The sequence below is a fragment of the Pipra filicauda genome, unplaced genomic scaffold (assembly GCF_003945595.2).
Source record: "Pipra filicauda isolate LSUMZ 115617 unplaced genomic scaffold, ASM394559v2 scaffold180_size1756469_pilon, whole genome shotgun sequence".
In the NCBI taxonomy this organism is placed as follows: Eukaryota; Metazoa; Chordata; class Aves; order Passeriformes; family Pipridae; genus Pipra; species Pipra filicauda.
Window position 1 is genome coordinate 1239108 of NW_024104288.1, and position 18872 is coordinate 1257979.

At 40.0% G+C, this 18872-nt stretch overlaps 1 protein-coding gene across 4 annotated transcripts in view; it reads right to left on the reverse strand.

Moving 5' to 3' along the window:
- FRMPD4 (FERM and PDZ domain containing 4) overlaps positions 1–18872 on the reverse strand; it is a 299385-nt gene that overhangs the window by 107868 nt on the left and 172645 nt on the right. For 3 of the 4 annotated variants that reach the window (XM_039379942.1, XM_027725237.2, XM_027725242.2), the window contains exon 2: positions 7743–7859. In XM_039379942.1, the coding sequence (XP_039235876.1) occupies positions 7743–7859 (117 nt within the window). Of the gene's footprint in view, positions 1–7742; positions 7860–18872 lie in introns of those variants that run through there. The other variant, XM_027725238.1, reaches the window with a different exon arrangement.

Genomic DNA, 18872 nt, shown 5'->3' on the forward strand with positions numbered 1-18872 from the left:
TTAAGTTTACCAGAAAGACCTGAAAAAAAGTCTAGAAGAATTTTTGTTACGAAAAAAAACACTAGTGAAAAAAAACAGCAGGCACTCAAGATATCAAAATGTGATGTGACACAGAAACATGGAATCATTTAGGTTGGAAAAGACCTCCAAGATCAACAAGTCCAACCTTTGACCAATCACCACCTTGTCAACTAGACCATAGCCCTAAGGGCCACATACAGTCATTTTTTGAATACCTCCAGGGATGGTGACTCCACCTGGACAGCCTGTTCCAATGCTTAACAACTTTCCCTGAAGAAATTCTTCCTGATGTCCAGCCTGAACTTCCCCTGGTGCAGCTTGAGGCTTGGTCCTCTCATCCTGTCACTAAGTTGCCTGGGAGAAGCCTCACCTTGCTACAACCTCCTTTCAGGGAGTTGAGGAATAAAGTCTCCCCTGAGTCTCCTCTTCTCCAGGCTAAACAAATCGAGCTCCCTCAGCCTCTTCTCATATAACTTAGTCTCTAGACCCTTCACCAGCTCCACTGCCCTTCTCTGGACACGCTCCAGCACCTGAATGTCTTTCTTGTAGTGAGGGGCCCAGAACTGAACACAGGGTTTGAGATGCAGCCTCACCAGTGCTGAGTACAGGGGACAATCACTTCCCTGGTCCTGCTGGCCACACTGTTTCTGATATAAGCCAGGATTTGCCTTCTTGGCCACCTGGGCACACTGCTGGCTCATGTTCAGCAAGCTGTCAACCAGCATCTCCAGGTCCTTTTCCACTGGTCAGCATTCCAGCCACTGTCCCTAAGCCTGTAGTGCTGCATAGGGGTTGTTGTGACCCAAGTGTAGGATGCAGAAACTTGGACTTGTTGAACTGTTAAGGAAACTTCTCTGTCCAGCCATCCAGGAGTCACTCTGGAAGTCACAATCACACCACCTAAGCTGGGACTAAGGCCCATTTACAGCTACACACACCACACTCACCCAGTCAGACCATGTTTCCTTACCAGCTAGACCCCAGGTTTCCTATGGCAGAGTCTCAGACATCTGGATCCTTAAAATAATTTAACCATGATGCAAAAACAACATAGCAGCTCAAGCTTGTGCCTCCCAGGAGGGACCCTGAACAAAAGAAACCCTGGGTTTTTATACCCTTACAGTCTATCAAGCTATCTGCACTGAACATATTTCTTAACAGAACCTCCTACTGTTGGCCTCAGCCCATCGATCAATCCAGCCTGTCCAGACCCCTCTGCAGAGCCCTCCTATCCTCCAGCAGATCAACACTCCCGCCCAACTTGGTGTCATCCGCAAACTTACTGACGGTTCACTCGATCTCCTCATGCCATATCAATCTTCAACAAAGATACTAAACAAGACTGGCCCCAATACTAAGTCTTGAGGAACGCCACTAGTGACTGAACACCAGCTGGATGTGACACCACTCACCACTATTCTCTGGGCCTGGCTATCCAGTTGGGTTTTTAACCCAGCCAAGAGTGCACCTGTCCAAGCCATGGGGACTGCCATCTCTTTCACGAGAATGCTATGGTATCAAAGGCTTTGCTGAAGTCCAGGTAGACTGCATGCACAGAATTTCCCTCATCCACTAAGTGGGTCACCTGGTCATTTCAACCGTTGTAGCAACCATGTCATAGTGAAACAACAAGATTCAGAAAGACTTGTTACAAGTGGTTCTCTCCCAGCTCTACTGTGCACTTTGGAGACTGACCTGTGGTTTCAAGCCAAGCAGTAATAATGCTGCAGGCTTTGATCTCTGGGTGTGCTTCCTTTAATTTCTTGCCTAGAATCCCAGCTGTTTGCTCAGTTTGGTCCAAACTGAAGCACAGAAGCAAGATAATATGCACAAAGTACAGATGGTCAGGGTCCTTGGAGTGAAATAGAGAGCAAACCAAAGTGGTAACACAGATAGCCCCCGTCATCCTCCTGCAGGCAGTAGCAAGAGTAAGTAAACATAACCAGTGAAAAGAGTAAAGTAAAATAAACACAGCCAATAGCATCTCTTGCAAACAAGGATATGGCAATAAGCTGACCTAACAGATCCCTCTGTCTTGAGACTACTACATAACTAACTACATTTTAGTGGAATCAGTGTTGCTTTGAGTCCACATGAGAAGGGCTACGCTTTCTTTCACCTAAACTGATTTTGCATTCTCTGTTTTTTATTTGAATGACAGAAAGCAGATCCACAAAAATGCCAAAGTACTTTATTCCCTAGGAATTAAACAACAATAGGAATCCAAAAGGTATGACTTTTCAAGACAGCAAACGTTATTTCAACTCACACTTTAAAGTGCAGTTGCAGGGAAGTTTAAGCCAGCACAATTCTGTTGCAACTCTGTTCCAAAATCAATCAGACATTTCAGCGTGGCAGCAACGCTGCTATTGCCTGGCATTAGCCATGCTCTGAGCAGAAGGCTGGACAGGCTGACCTTCAGAGGATTCTTCCATACTAAACTATGGTGCAACTTCAGACCATGCAAAGGTCTAGCTCAGGGAGCTAAGCTGACATAAAATTCCTTGCTTTCTCCATAAGATTGACTGTTTGTTAGCTTTTGCCAGTTTATTTTCCTCTATCAACTTATTTCCAGGTCTGACAAGCAGCAAGACTGACACAAAGGAAAGGACAAAACTGTACAGGTCCAAGAATCAGTAAGATCATAGCTCCTAAAATTAGGAGCCAAAATTGCCATGAGGCTAAACCTTTTGTGGACAAAATCAGTCAAAACCTTCTGCTTTGCATGCTATCTCCCTGAAGCCCTATATTCACACCAAAATAATTTTTAATTAGTGTAATATTTTTATTCAAATTAACATTACAGAATTTCTCATAATCATATATTACACAATGTATATAATAAATGCAAACAAAAGAGGCCTTTAAAGTGGTTAAATATATCATTTTCATATTATTTCATATTAAAGGTCCAGCTTAATACAGCTCGTGCAGTACAGAAACATGCTGAAAGAATACTAGATGATTGCCACCCTCCCATACTGAAATTTATTACTTTTCTCATAAGGCTATTTCAAGTTAAAGTGGAAAGCTAAAAGGGAATGGGTGAAGTTCTGAAACTTTAATTTACCATGGCCTAAACTTAAGAAAAAGTATTTTAGAGGTTTGCAAAATGACCCTGGTTGTGCCATCTGTACAGGAGAGATAATGAATTGATAGTAACATCTGAAAATATTTTGATAAGAGGCTCTTTTCGCACTTTTACAATAGCGCTGCCTGGCAATGGAAGCTGGCCCTGATTAGCTCATGTCATAAGGGCTTTCAGAGATTTCAAAGAAATCAAATTTGCTTCAGGAGAAAGAATAAACATCTCTTCCCATTCACGCCTTAAAGCATTTGCACCGACACTATATAATTGCTTTTCATTTCCCCAAAAGATTTTCCTGGATTCTCTATTCCTCCCACAATTTCAAAATTACAATATGTCTGCTTGCAGTTGAATGGAAATGTACATATGGCCCAAAGTAAATTATTTAACTAAAAAGCAGTTAATGTTGCTACGAATTATGTTACTTCCTTGTAACTTCCTTGTAACAGAACCCATGCACACATTTCATCGTGGTAATACCTGGTTTATACATCTCTAATCAAAACCAAGCAAAGTATTTGAATTGCTTTTTAAGTGTGATGCAATTCGTTAATCTGCACGGCTATAAAAAGCTTTGGAGACAATAAGAAACGCTCTCTTGCTGATCTCTCTCCTGCCTTTATAGGCATAACTATCAACAACCACCTCACTATGTCATTCCCAAAATCCGGGGGTAAAAAAATGAAGGAAAGAAAATTAAATTCTGTTTTCATGTAGTATTTGCAAAAGCAGTTGTTCTGAAAGCCAGAGAGAGTTTCTCCTCAGACAAATAGCAGTAAGGACAAGTCTTATAAACCTCCACAGAGGAATCGCTGGCGAAGTCACGGGGTCTATTCAGTTTTGCTCATTCTTCTAAAACCTGTATATCGTGTGACTACCCAGTCACACCGTAACAGCTACCTGGGCTGACGTTCACTAGTAAAGGTGGACGGCTGGTGATTTGGTGCAGCAGTACATGGTTCCAAACGGTTTCCTGATTTCATTCTGTTTCCAAAAGCACTGCCTTCTAATGTACCCCAGGGGACTGTCATTTAATGTAAGATGCATTACTACTCCGGAGGCACGCCTGGTGCACACACTATAGCCAATGCTGTTGCTTTAAAACATTTGATACTGGAATATGTACTATAAATCAATCACACAATGTGTAGATATGTAGTGGTGTTCAACTTGCACCTAAAACTGCTCAGAGATTCTGAGGGGTTAGAAAGTCTGGCACAAAATATCAAAGGCCTCTACAGATCAGCTTCCTCAGAGGCCTCATTGTCTTTACCCCTTAAAGCAGATTATTTTTTGCCACATAGTCTGCTATCCACATACAGAGAAAAATGGAAGAAAGACCAGAGTCCAAAAGAGAATGGAAAACAAGCACCTTGTAAGAGCATGGAAAAAACAAAGAATGCCCGACAACAAAACAACCACAAGCCTAATATTACTTAAGGCATAATTTGGCACACTCTGACATGTATTTTTGTTCCTAGATGCAGTTTTCACAATTTAAGAGAGGGATATGACACTTTAAGGTACTAAAATGAATTAAAAAAAATAAACAAAATAATCATTAGCTACTGAGAGCTAGAAAACATTCTCAAATTGCAAAATTAATGAGTACTAACGCACTGCATTTTGTAAGCCACAGCTGTTTACAGCTACACAACAAGTGCAGTGTTGTGACCAGTGAGAAAAAAGGAAGAATCAAATGTGGTGACTGTCCTCAGAAGCGGGATATTAGTTCTTTAAATGAATCTCATTCACACAGAGGAGAACATAGCAACAGTCTGCAGAAAACATGGACATCCAAGATGTGCAGGTCCCTTCACTACCTTGAATAAACAAAGCATCAATCTCACATTTGCACAGTACTTTGGAGGCCCACCTACACTTATTGACAAGCCTAATTAGCTCAGGCAGAAAACCTGTGTTAATACACATATTGTGCCTGGCATTCAGCTTCACGTTGTTCAGCATTACAGTCAGAGTCTTACAGACATCCAAAGCATGACAAACACCTGTTGAAGCAAGAAAACTACATTTCAAAGTCAGCTTCTGAGCCCTCATTAACCCAGACAACTTGTTCCAATTTGGACAGGTCTGAAATTGCTCTAAATCTTGAAAGCCTGCAGGTCACCAGGCTGCTACAAATCTTATTTTGGCTCCAAAACCAAATGCCTCCTAGGAAGCTGAGGCACGCTCCCTGGGCAAAAGGGGTACAAAGAGAAAGCACAGTAACAGAGAACCTTTCTTATGCTCTACAATTATTTTTTTGCAGATGAAGGACCTTAACAGAATTAAGGACTTTTAACTGTCAATTAAAAATAAGTCTGATCCTTCTACTCTGTGGTAAAAGAAAGAATTGTAATTCTCATCCATGATTTTTCCAAGCACCTGCAAGTTTCTAAATAGGTTGATAAAGACAAAAATTAAATAATAATTAAAAAAAAAAACTTCACACGAACAACATGAAAATTCTAACTTTAAAAATGGGATGACTGCAAGTCAGCCAATGGTTCTGCTAACTCACTACCATTACCCTTTTTTAGTGAATATCTTCCAAAGCCACATAAGAGTACATTTGCTAGAACTGCAAATTGTATTTTATCCAAGCCATCTCAGTGATTTTAAAGAATAATTATGCACAGTTTTCAATGGGAAAAGAAAAGTCAATTGTGTTTAAAATTACACCATCCACAATGACATTTTTTTTGCAAACCTTTACATTCAGAGCTAAAGGACTATGGGAAAGCTAAGAATTTGAATACTTACTACACAGGATCAAAATATACATTTTCTCAGTACCAGTATAATGAATATAATAAACAAATCAAAATACTTCACATGGCAGAGATGGAGAAGTGTAAGTATCAGTCACTGAATCAGAACTGATCAATCAAAATTGATCTTCTGTCTCGTTCTTTAATCATGGCTTTTTTTTTTTTAATGACCTTTGTTGCAATTCCTCAAAGAATTACAGGTCCTTATATTATCAGCATTCTCTTGAGTAAATGAAATAACTAAGTACTAAAGCAAGGCACAGTAAAGTTCTCAGACAACAGCAAGAGAAGTGTAGGAACAGAACAAAGGTCTTTATGTAACCTTTGTCGACCTCACCAAGGCTTTCGATACTGTGAGCAGAAAAGGTCTGTGGCAGATTTTGGAACGTTTAGGTTGTCCCCCCAAGTTCCTTAAAATGATCATCTCACTCCATGAGGATCAGCACGGCCAAGTCAGATATGGCAACACACTTTCTGAGCCCTTTTTAATTAAGAATGGTGTGAAACAAGGCTGCGTTCTCGCTCCTACCCTATTCACAGTCTTTTTCAGCATGATGCTCCAAAGGGCCACAGCAGACCTCGATGATCAGGACTGTATCTACATTCGATACTGTACTGATGGAAGCCTATTCAACCTAAGGCGACTGAAGGCCCACACCAAGACCTTAAACCATCTTGTCCGGGAGCTGCTTTATGCCGATGACGCCGCCCTTGTTGCACACACAGAAGCAGCTCTGCAGCGTTTAACATCCTGCTTTGCAGAGGCTGCTGAGCTCTTTGGGTTGGAAGTCAGCTTAAAGAAGACAGAAGTTCTCCATCAACCTGAACCTCAGGAAGTCCCCCATCATCCCCACATCACCATTGGCCAATCAGAGCTCAAATCAGTCCAGCAGTTTAATTACCTAGGCAGCCTCATCTCCTTGGATGGTAAGATTGACAGGGAGATAGACAACAGGTTAGCAAAGGCATATAGTGCTTTTGGAAAACTCCACAAAAGAGTATGGCGTAATAAACACTTGAAGAAAAGTACTAAGATCAGTGTTTACAAAGTCATAGTGCTGTCTACTCTCTTGTATGGTTCCGAATCATGGGTCATCTACCACCACCACCTGCGTCTCCTAGAACGCTTCCATCAACGCTGCCTCCGTACGATCCTAAACATCCACTGGTCAGATTATGTGACCAATACATCTGTTCTAGAGCAAGCAGCAGTCACAAGTATCGAGGCCATGTTACTGAGAACACAGCTGCCTTGGGCAGGGCACGTCTCAAGGATGAAGGACCACCACCTCCCTAAGATCTTGCTTTATGGTGAACTTGCCACCGGTTGCCGCAAGAGAGGAGCCCCGAAGAAAAGATACAAGGACTCCCTAAAACAACATCTCAGCCTTGGCCATAGTGATCTTCATCACTGGTCTACTCTGGCCTCCAGTCAGGAGGCCTGGAGACACACCATCTATAATGCAGCTGTCTCCTTTGAGAACACACGCAGGATCACTCTCGAGGAGGAAAGACAACGCAGAAAGAACCGTGTCTTGCAGAATATACCATCTAAGGAGTCTTTCTGCTGTGCCTTTTGCAATCGGATATGTCTGTCTCGTACTGGCCTCATTAGCCACCAGTGTGCCTGTAACAAATGTGGATAGAGCCTTCCTAAATCTTCGTTCGCAAAGCCTAGCCATGATGATGATGAAAGCAAGGCACAGTAAAGTATAGTCTAAGCTATCCCTGTGCCATAAATTAAAGCAGTTAAACATTAACCACGTAGGGCTGAAACAGAAATTAGGATTCCAAGGCAATACAGTCAAGAGCAGGGCTGCAGTGCTGTGCTACACACTGCACAGCTCACGCTGCCCACTTACCTGATGAAGTAATCTCTTCCATCTCTGTTTGCCGTCATCTCCCATCCATAAGGTGTCCCCTGGTTCAAGCTCCAGGTCCCTGAAGGATGAGGCCAGCCTGAAGACTTATTCCTGTGGCTGCAATTTCGGGAAAGGTGGGGAGGAAGAGAGAGGGGGACAAAAGATTATTTGTCTCTTGTACTTCACATGATTCACTTGACAGCCAAATACTTTCACAGTTGTAAAATATAGAGCCAAAACCCAGGCAAGGGAAAAGAGGTTATAGTAGGTCTATTTACATCTGTAATATTCTTCCAGTCAGTGGAAAAATACACTATCATTTCTAAATGTTTAAGCCTTTGGTTGGTGAATTTGTCATTTCCCTTCAGTCCCACATCCGCAATACTAATTTTCAATAGTTTTTAGTAAAAGGGATGGAGAGCATTTCCATTCATCACCATCCCGAGCTTGAATGCCAGCTCTCAGTACAGTTTTAGCAAAAAAAAAAACCAACCAAACCCAAAACAAAAAACTAACAAACCAAACCACCCACCACATGGCTGCAGATCACACACGTGGTGCAACACTTGGCATGAGAAGGAACATCAACACGCATTCTCACTGCTACCAAACCATTTTTTGTTTCTTGTGCTGGAATGAAGGAAGGCCATGACACTGCTGCACAACGTGCTAAATTGATTCAATATGCAGACGTTGTTGCACTTGATCGTTATCCATTAAGCTCTTCCACCAAATAACCTTGAAAAGGCTGCAGCATCTCTGAGCACACACACTGTTATATACCACTGCTCCAGCACTCTCTGCTGGTATTCCCACTCCTGTGGAAGGGCCCAGTAGCACTCCCAAGTGACTGTTTCCCCACTCCATACAGAAAATAGATTCAGCTAGCAAGAATCATCATATTTTCCCACAGAAAGCCCCAACATTTGCATTGATATTTTTCCCCTCACTTGCAGGAATTAAGCTAGGTGTTACCACACCTTCCCACTTTCTGCTGTGGGACTTAAAAGGTTCAGAAGACAACAAATAGGTCTTCCAACAAAATTTATCAAGTCATTAGTATCTATGTACAATTTGAAAAAGGGAAAGAGCAGGAAAAGCAGGCAGGGCAACCAACAATGTTAAAGACAGGCTAAGGGCATGTGACAGACAGGCAAACAGAGCACACAACACTGAATACAATCTGAAATTTTGACATGCAAACCAAAACCACACAAAATAAGAGCATGTTTTGTATTAGTTGTCTTCTCCCTCTCTTTTCTCCACTTATCAAACATATTACAGCTTTGTTTTACATGCTAGATTTATTTAAGTTCAAATACTACCAAGGAACTTACTATCTCTTGCCACAGATAGAGATATAAGAACTTCTTTCCTTTAAAGAAAGAGATCTCAATGTAACTTGACAAACACTCTTCTGAAGGAACAGAATTGGTCTCCACAGACAACTCAACAATTCATTGCAAATTGCTAAACTCAACAAAGTTGTGTATAGTTAATCTTTCCCAAAGGAGGAATTTATCATTAAAAACAAACTAGCTACTTCCCCCTCCCCCTTTATTTCAAGGATTAATCACAACTGGGAAAAAATATGGTACTTCAAAATATAATTTACATGTAAAGTAGAGCATTACAATGGAGTGCTAGGTATCATCTGATTTACCAATTACATTAAGTACTCTATCTTCAAGGAGTAGAAAAACATTTCTGTTAGCATATTCAAACACTGGTATTTGCCATAAGACAGGGCTTAAGTCTAATATTGAACATGCTAAGTCTCTTAATAAAATTACAGTTATTCATGGCTAATCAAACAAATAAATGTCAGATATGCTACATTACCCCAGATAAATACAACTAAAACATTTCTGATCCAAGGAATTGAAAAAACAGTCATCCAAAGCAAAAAGCAAAATACTTTCAATACTGTTTCATGCAGTTTCTTGTTAAGCTGAGTGTAAACATTCCTTTTTCTCCATAAGCTTGACAGAAGAAGAAAGGGTAGTCCCTTCTTTTAGACAGGAGCCATTCCACAATGTAAGAATGACAGCTTAACAACATCTACAGACTTCAAATTACACTTTAGAGTACTTGGAATCCTAAATACTGCAGTTTAACTAAATAAAGTAGAAAGTAACCTTTTTTTATCAAGACTATATAAAGGGATACCCACTCATTTAACTTTTCAGTTTAATTAGACGTGTTTCACAAACTCTCTGCTATAGTTTCACCATCTGTAAAATGGGTACAGTGACATTTAAATTCCCAAGTAAATCACATCAAACTTCTATTATCAGTAAATTTGTAGAAGCATAGGACAATGATAATGATCAATATTATTACTCTCTGCATTCAAACTTCAGGCTCATCTTGGTATGGATTATAACATTAGTGGATTTTAAGGTAAATTTCATTCCCTTGAAAGCTTTCTTTGAGCCCTTAAAACATTAATGATGTCAGAACCTATCATATATGATGGGTAATAACTGTCCTACTTAACTATAGATATATCTATATGTGATCTACTCCTCCAGACTTTCTTATAATCAGTGGGACACAAATTATCACTTGAGACATTGTATACACCTACATTAGATGTGTGCAAATTCGACAAAGTGGTCGCACAGGGAAAAATAAATACAGAACTTTTCCTATAGTTATTGTACAATTCAATGATAAACAGTCATGTCATAACAATAAGACGTCTTTACACTCAGAGGTGATTAGCATTAGGGATTCCAAGCTGCCTGTACAGTCTGAAAAAAAGAGAGAATGAACTGCATGTCTTTTCTACACCTCCCTCCACCTGTTGAATATCATTCTGCTTGTCTGCAAGGATTCTGCTCAATGGCCGCTGCGAAGGGATGGCAAACATGAGAAAAATGCCAGGAAGAATACCAAAGGCTCTGGAGGCAACTATGAGTGGGTCAGGCATTTCACCTGGGGGAAGGACAAAGCCATCTTGGCAGTCTTTAAGTCAGGAGGATGTCTCAGTGGTGAGGAAGATCATTGGGACCGGGAGATCCCAGTTCAAATCCTATATCCCTGCAGGTGATCTTGGATAAATCCCTCAGCTCACTGATCAACATTTGCCATTTTGTCCCTGCACAGATAAAGGAGGAGGAGCACACCAAGACTGATCAGATTTCTGGAAGACTTGCACACTTCCAAAGATGAGAAAGACAAAGAAAATGCACCTTCTATCTCAGCAAGCCTGCCTGCACAGACAGCACTGGCACCGCCACTACCCACTCTTTGCTGTCCACCACTGTCCCTGCTTATTCACAGCAGTGGGACTTGCAGCTGGAGCATCTGTTGGATGCTCTTAGTTGTCAAATTTCAAACTTCATTGGGAAAGCCTAGGCCAACATCATGCCAGCAGAGGTCTGAAAACAAGACAGATTGGCTAGAATGTTCCCTCAACAGGCTTTTGACATTCTTGTTGCAGAAGTACAAAATCTGATCTCTCCAAATTGCTTCACATTGAACAATCAGTTCATTAAATCATGACAGCGGTGATCACTGAAGTGGTGTGTAAGGAACCATTGTTCCCTGTGGAGGGACCTTCTGACCGATAATCCAATAACTGTCCCACAGTGAATATCTTCAGGTCAGCCTTTTTTCTGTCAGTGCTTGAGGAATGGTTGAAACATGAGATCATATGGGAAGTCTCACATGCTGTATCAGTGGTATGCTACTTACATGATATGTAGAACATACTCAGCATAAACCACGGCACTCACAAGAAGTGCAGGTCCATAGTAGTACCCACATCTTTTACAAAGATCAAAACTAGAACAGTTTGAATTTTTAAAGCATACTATTAGATTTTAATGTCCATAGCAGTTCAGATAGTGTTAATGACGAAAGCAGAAAACAACATTATTCATTCTTTAAAACATAGAAAAATCAAACATCTAAATAGGCTGGAAAATTCAATTTTTTAAAAAATAGCATCTACAGAGTCAGACAAGAGGCATGTAATATTGCCCTAAACTTATTTTTTTAACTAGCAACTTGAAATTCCTTCTAGTAAGTCTTTGCCCTAGAAATCTTGATGGACTTTTAAAATGTGCCACCTCTATAGCCCAAGCCTATAAATTTTGTCACAAATGTAGCGCTTCCAAAACTAGTGGAAACTAAGCTCTTAGGCTGTAATTTTAAACCAGCATAAACTGGCATGGACACAAAAGCAGCATTCCCATCCTCCCAGTATCAGACAGTCCTGCTTCACATCACAGATGCTTGTGTGCCAATGAAAGTAAACTGGCACACCTTAAAATTAGCAGCTATTTTTTGCCATTCTGATTCATCTCTGCCTACTCCATTGGCCTCACAGATGGCCACACGGCAGCAAAAATGAAGTGTAAGACGGAAACTGCCAGCTTCAAATAGTCCTTTGGCAAAGACAAGACAGAAGGCATTCAATTAAAATTCAATGCCCCAAATGTATTTCATGTATTTAGTGTCTAATGGGGCACAACACTCAGTATACAGGATTAGTGCGTCTACCCACCCCAAAGATGGACATCATGTTTACGATGACCCTTCTCCATGGACAAGGGACACCATTCCTTAGGAATTATATTGGACATGGAGCTGGGGGATCTGTCATATCACTAGGGCAGTCTTTACTGCCTTGCCCAGGAATTCCAATTTGCAATCTGCTGACAGATTTAAAACAGCAATAAAAAGTAGCAGCAACCCTGAAAACCTCCACTTCACTTTTTTTCCCCCTGTAATTTGAAGAAGGCACAGACCTGGTTAGTCTTATTCATAGTGACCTTCATTCCCACTTCTTGCATTCCTCTACTGGGTGGGAAGCGGAAGAATTTTATTTATGTATTATGCTTTTAGTAGCTCTCATTCCATGACTATCACTTTCCCTGACTGGCACTGGTGAAAAAAAGGTATCCATCTGTATTCTCATGGCTGCCTGCCACTTTTTGTTCAATGCCTCTCACACTTGCAATGGTGAACAATGTCTCCCTTTTTACCCTCTCCATGCCGGTTATAATCCAGGAGATCTCTAACATATCCCACCATCAACCTTCATGGAACAGTCTTCACTGCAGGCTAAGGAGTCCTGACCTGTGAAGCTATTTCTTGTACAAAGGTTTTCATAGGCTTGATCATTCTCATTGTCTTTCTCCAAAATCCCTCCAGTCCTATGCTTCTGTTGAGACAGAAGTTTGGGCTTTCACTCAGGTTATAGCTTATATTGATGGGCTGCCTCTTTGGCAGAAATCCAGCAGAAAGTACCTCAAGATGTAGTTGAAGACTATTTCTGTGTCTAGGGTCTTAGTGAAGGGCTAGAGGTTCATCTCTGTTCTAAAGCTGGCCTCTGAATTTGAAAGCTTTCTATGCCAATTGCCTAGCTCTCCACTAGGTGTAATTTGGAGCTCCAACATTTCACTCTGTGTACACACCAAAATTTTTATTTCAAGCATATGAATCTGGAGATGAATTCTGTATCACTCGCAGATCACCCTGTATCATTCTGTATCACCCTTGCCACAAATAGTGAGCCCTTATTTTAAAACTGCTGCATAATGTAATACAATCGGCAATTTTTTAAATCTTATTATTTATTCCCCATTCTATAGCCCCTTTCAAAACACCTACAAGCACCAAAACAAGTGCAAACAGCTTCCAAGTTCCCAGCACCATTAGTTTTAAGCGAGAAATTTTACACTACATTTATCAAATGAGCTCATTTAACACAAAAAGCTTTAAAATTTTGGGCTGGATACCCTCTATCAACTTGTTACCATTCGCTTCAGTGATCTGATCTCTAAAATCAGTTGCAAACTTTTCCAGTTGGGACATGTCTTCCAAAAAGTCCCCATCAAAGCAATTCCCTTTGAAAACTCCCCTCCAACACAAGGCTATAAAAACCCTCTTAGCTTTCTTTGTCCTATGACTTATTTTCTCCCAGAGTTGCTTTTAGTTAAAAGAGTTAGCTCATGGACTAGCAAAAACTGAAGTTATCCAAAGAGTTTCTGACAGAAATCTTCATAATTGTGTAAAATCTCAGTATGTGGTGCCATGTGGAGCCATATGATTTCCCTAAATATAAATAATTTAAAATATTAATATTCTATGCATGTTTTCTCTTCAGTTATGAGTAACTTTTTAAGCATCTCCCTATTTCCTCTGTTGGATTAAAAGAGTGGAAGGATTATGTTCTAATCTTCTACAGCAATCCCTTGGACTGCTGCAACTGCAGTGGATGGTTAAAGTTACAGAACTCGGACTATGAATATTCACAGTATAGTGCTGTGTTTACCATTTAGATATTTAATATCTTGGAATCATTTTGTTTAACATCTGGATGTTTCTCATAGTAATTCCTTATTTGCAGGAATTATTTTATTACTGAAAGCACTATGAGCAGGGGCATCGGTGACCCACACAAGGCTGACCATCTAACACAAGTAACTAAGCACTCCTATTAGACTAATAGTGTTGATACCTTGGCTTCCTTTATGTTACCATACTGAGAAAAAACTTCTAAATTTTGAGTCTGGGCATGTAGCCTGGCTTCATTTCAATTCTCCGCTGGTACAAAAGCCAGTTCTCTGCCTCCTACATTCCAATATATAAGTCAGTCCTTCTCCCACCCATCGTAAAAGAAAGACATCCTGAACAAAAGCCACATTACACTCCCAAAAGTTCCTTATGAAGGAAACAGTCTAGCCAGAGAGGTACCTCCCAAGGAGGTACCGTGAGGAACACCAGAGATAAAACATTTTGTATTATTAGCTTTTAAAAGTAAGAACACCACTCCTGAAGTATCTGCAGGGCACATACTTCTATCTGGGAATAGGAGACATTATTGTGACTCAAGTGGAGTTCAGTAACCGTCTTTCTATGATATTTAATCTTCCACTGCCTCAGGAACAAAACTCTGCTCTCTCAATCCAGGTGTCACCCTCTCCTGTCCCAGAAGACTACCACAGTAAGTTTACTTCTGTCCTACCATTTTAACTTGAAAAAATGAGAAATGGAAGTTTTAAAGACTTTGTAGAGGTACTATCAAAATCAATCATCGTACCCTGCTATCGAAACTCTCCTGAGGGGTACACAGACATGATGGACAATATTATCTGGATCCAAGACCAAGGACATGGAAAAGCTTGTTGTCTTTGCAGAGAAGTAGTCCTATCAGAAGCACAAAAGTAAAAAATTAACTGCCTCAGATGCACTCCGCTGTACTAAAAAAATAATTGATACTACTTTTACCAAATCACACAAGTACAGAAGGGAACCCTAATGACTTCAGATATTCTTCATCTTCTGAAACCTTGAAATCTTTTCTGGGGTAAGAAAGTGTAAGGGTTTAATCCTCATCTAAATGTGTGCTATCTTTGAGCTTGTGGAAGCTCTGTGTCAGCTAAGAGAAATTTGAGGGGTATCACCCCACAAGTGATTTAATCATAAGAACATAATGCTAGAAAAATATTTGTGCCCTGTGACACCTGTCCATCTCAGTAATCTTGCAACACATCCATGCTCTGGGCAAAGGTAGAATAATGTTACTGTACCCTTCAGGCTTGTCTGGAATTTTCTCCCAGCATCATGCATCATCAGATAAACACAAATGCTATTCACAAAATAAAGACATCTCCCTTTCTTGTACCTTCTAGTACTTTTTTCTACTTATTTAGTAAGGTCTATGCCTTGCGCCAGTTGTTCAGAGTCTCCAGCTCAGAGTTTTGCTTTCTTAGGTACTAACTACTCCTCAAACTCTGGTTGAAGCAAATAACTCCACACCTTTTTTCCCCTTTCCCCATCTTCAACCACAGATGCTCTGGATTATTCACAATTTCACCAAGTAACACTCATTCTTACTCCAAATAAAAATTATGTTAAGGGCTTCACTCAACCTGTAAATGCTTCGGTGGAGCAGAAAAAACCTCAAGTACAATTCAAAACTTCATATTGAACTCCCCTATGCCAAATCACAACACAGTATAGAAGCCACATTTCTAGAAAATCCTGCCAGACTATTTTTGTCACAAATTACATTAGCTTCCATCTCCTCGGTGCCTAAAACAGATTTCAAAATGGCAGCATATGCCTGGGTTGAGAACAGAAGACACTCTGATGAATTCCTCCTTCAGAAGTCATTGCTACTGCTGCCAGTCATGAGACAATGAGGGCCCATGGCCCTGTAGCTGTTCAGAAAAGTAAGGGATCTCTTTTACCAGGGATTCCATGGATGCCACTCCACTACAGCTCCTCTGCCAGACAAGCAGGGAAATACAGCAGCAGGTGCCCATCACTTTGTGAGGGGAAAAAAGGGCAATTCCACATAATCAGAAAAGTCCACTCATGGACTTTTGGAGCCACTCATAGGCTCCAAACACTTCAGTATCAATTCCAGACTCCTGTCTGTATCACAGGTAGGACAGAGCAATGAAGAACACGGAAACCACTGGCTGTTCAAAATGTACACTGTATCCATTACACAACATTATATGAGGAATGGTTCCTCTCAGTCTGAAACTACAACATAACGTTACTTCCTCACAAGCTTTGTTCCAGTGGTCTACGTATAGAACATTTTGCACCACATATCTTCTCTACCTGATCTGTCCAGATGCACGTACCCAAACAGCACAGCGAAGAAGTACCTATGGAACATGGGGTTTGTCTTCAGTTAGATAGAAAGCTACTCAGCATTGAATGGTAGTTCCCCAAAGAGCCACTGTTGTCCACTATGGCCCCAGAACTAACAAAGTTCAAAAGTATAGGAAGCACATTGGGCCAAAGAATAAAAGAAACCTTGTGAGGCAATGGTGGTCTGTTCCAGGCACTAAAAACCTCCACATGCCTTGGAGAGGGGACAAGGTAAAGCCCTTGTCATTCCCTGAGGTACCTTGCCTTCCCTGGAATGCTTCCTTTCTTGTCTCTGATTCACAAAAAGTTTTAACCTCTTCATCATTGATGTAGCTGTTGCTTGCACTGTCCTGTTCAATGTAAGCTGAGTTTTTAATTTTTGCAAAAAAATGTGCATGTATTCTGATTCTCTACAGTCATTGCTGTCCAGGTAATGCACTTTCATGTCTATTGTTTTTTTTGTTCTGGGATTTTTTTAGTTGGTTGGGTTTGTGGGTTTTTTTAAATATCTGATACAGGTCACATTTTCATTTCCCTGTCTTCTTCCTCCATGTTATACATCCATTATCATTAAAAATGTGCCCCCACTACATAGAAAACAAAAGTCTCCATTGTAGCTCCTTTTAGACTGCCAGGACTTTTCATTTAGAGCACACTGACCCCATCAGACATCCAAGTCCTGAAGGAATTGCTTTCACCTTCAGAATTTTGTATTGCTAAAGCCAGAAAGTACTCAAAGTAGCAAATAATGGTTGGGACTTGGATGCTTGTGAAAGGCTCTTTGACATTCTGCTCTATACGATGCTTTAGCTTCACGCTGATGTGCGCTAGAAAGTCTCTAAAAACTGATCTGTGCGAGATGTTTTTCTCTGTTTTAATGGGGATTTTGACCCTAGGCTTTCTCAGGTTTACTCAGTATTTCAGGAACAAAACAAACAAACAACCAAAAGTATAAGAAGCATATTTGTCTCTTTCTCATTTAGTGAATAGATTATTGGTATTTCTTTCTAAATCTTCAGAAAAACCTTTTTAATTTTTTTTTTCTCAACCTGGTACGTGCTGGAAAACCTTATCATATGATACCTATCATCCCCCTAGAGCAGGTACAAAACTCATTTTTCATACAATGCAATCCCTGAAAAATTCACAACTGTCATCAGATGCTGAATTTTATTCCACATAAGATTTTTATGGGGGTTTTTTTGCTTTAAAGTCTTGTTACCTCTGCTCTCAATGAATTCTGCTCTCCTCTTACTGTTTTTTCAGTAAAGTGAAGCCATGACTCACTGGTAAGTTTCAGTGAGAAGTTCAGGAGTTTTACCATTTCTGTCTTATGGAAAAAAGTCCCATAAAGTCTGTGACAGAAATGCTGTCTAGCTCATTGACTGCAGTGTTACTAATAATGAGAGTTTATTGTAGTATAGACTAGAGCATTGGAAATGCAATGGTGCAAAGTTGCATCATATTTTAAATAAAAGTAACAGTACAGTGTATCATTTTTTACCACCTATTACACAACTGTCCATTTTATGCCATAAAAATTTGAGGTGTATGTATTCATTAAAATTTAATTATGTGCACTGTATTTGGAAAAGCAAAAGGGAATCTCATTTCTATGTATAGTGAATTTTGCATTTTTTTCAGTACCCTGGTATGAATACAACCTGCCTGCTGGGAGACAACAGATGTATAATCATACACTAAAAAAAGCAGCTCAGAAAACTTTCAAGCACTTCCTGGGAGACTAGTTCTGTAAAGATGTTACCCATGTTTCAGGCCTGTGGTCACCTGAAAATTCTTCAGGACAAGCTCATGCTGTAAGGTGACATTTTAGCCTGTAGGAGAGTAACATTGCATTAGAAGGATTTCGGATGCGGTGAATTGCCAAAAAAGAAACAAAGTTGCTCTTATAAAGCAGAATTAAAGCCTAAATTCCTATTGCTTAGATTTGGTAGCAACTCTTTCTACATCTCAAGATGAATTCCATCAATAAAACAGTAGAACAAAAAATCTGCCTGGATCTTAGTTAAGAGCAGAGTATTGCAGAGAAGAGAGAAAAGGTAAAACACCCACATACTAGTTCTTCAGATTTCAACTATGACTTAGTCTCCTCCCTTTCAATTTCCTGGGAAACACAGAGAAATGGTCAATAAATTAAATAATGTTAGCCTGTCTAAAACATATTTTGTAAATGAAATTAAAATAATACTATCCTCTTAATTTTGGAGATGAAAGAAAAAACTATTTAAAATATTTTCCCTACACAGAAATTAAATAATAAGAAGCATCGCTGAGCAGTGATTCCAGAAGTTCCAAGAGCCCAAGAGTCATCTCCTTGTAAGACACATTTAATGACCTTGAAATGAGATACAGCCACTGATCCCTGACTAAGTTTGTTTTCCATAAACCTTTAAAATCATTACTTAGAAAAATTATATCTTTTCACAGGAGAAGAATAAGGAATGTATCTGCCAATACCAGAATTAGTCTTTAAAATTCAATTAA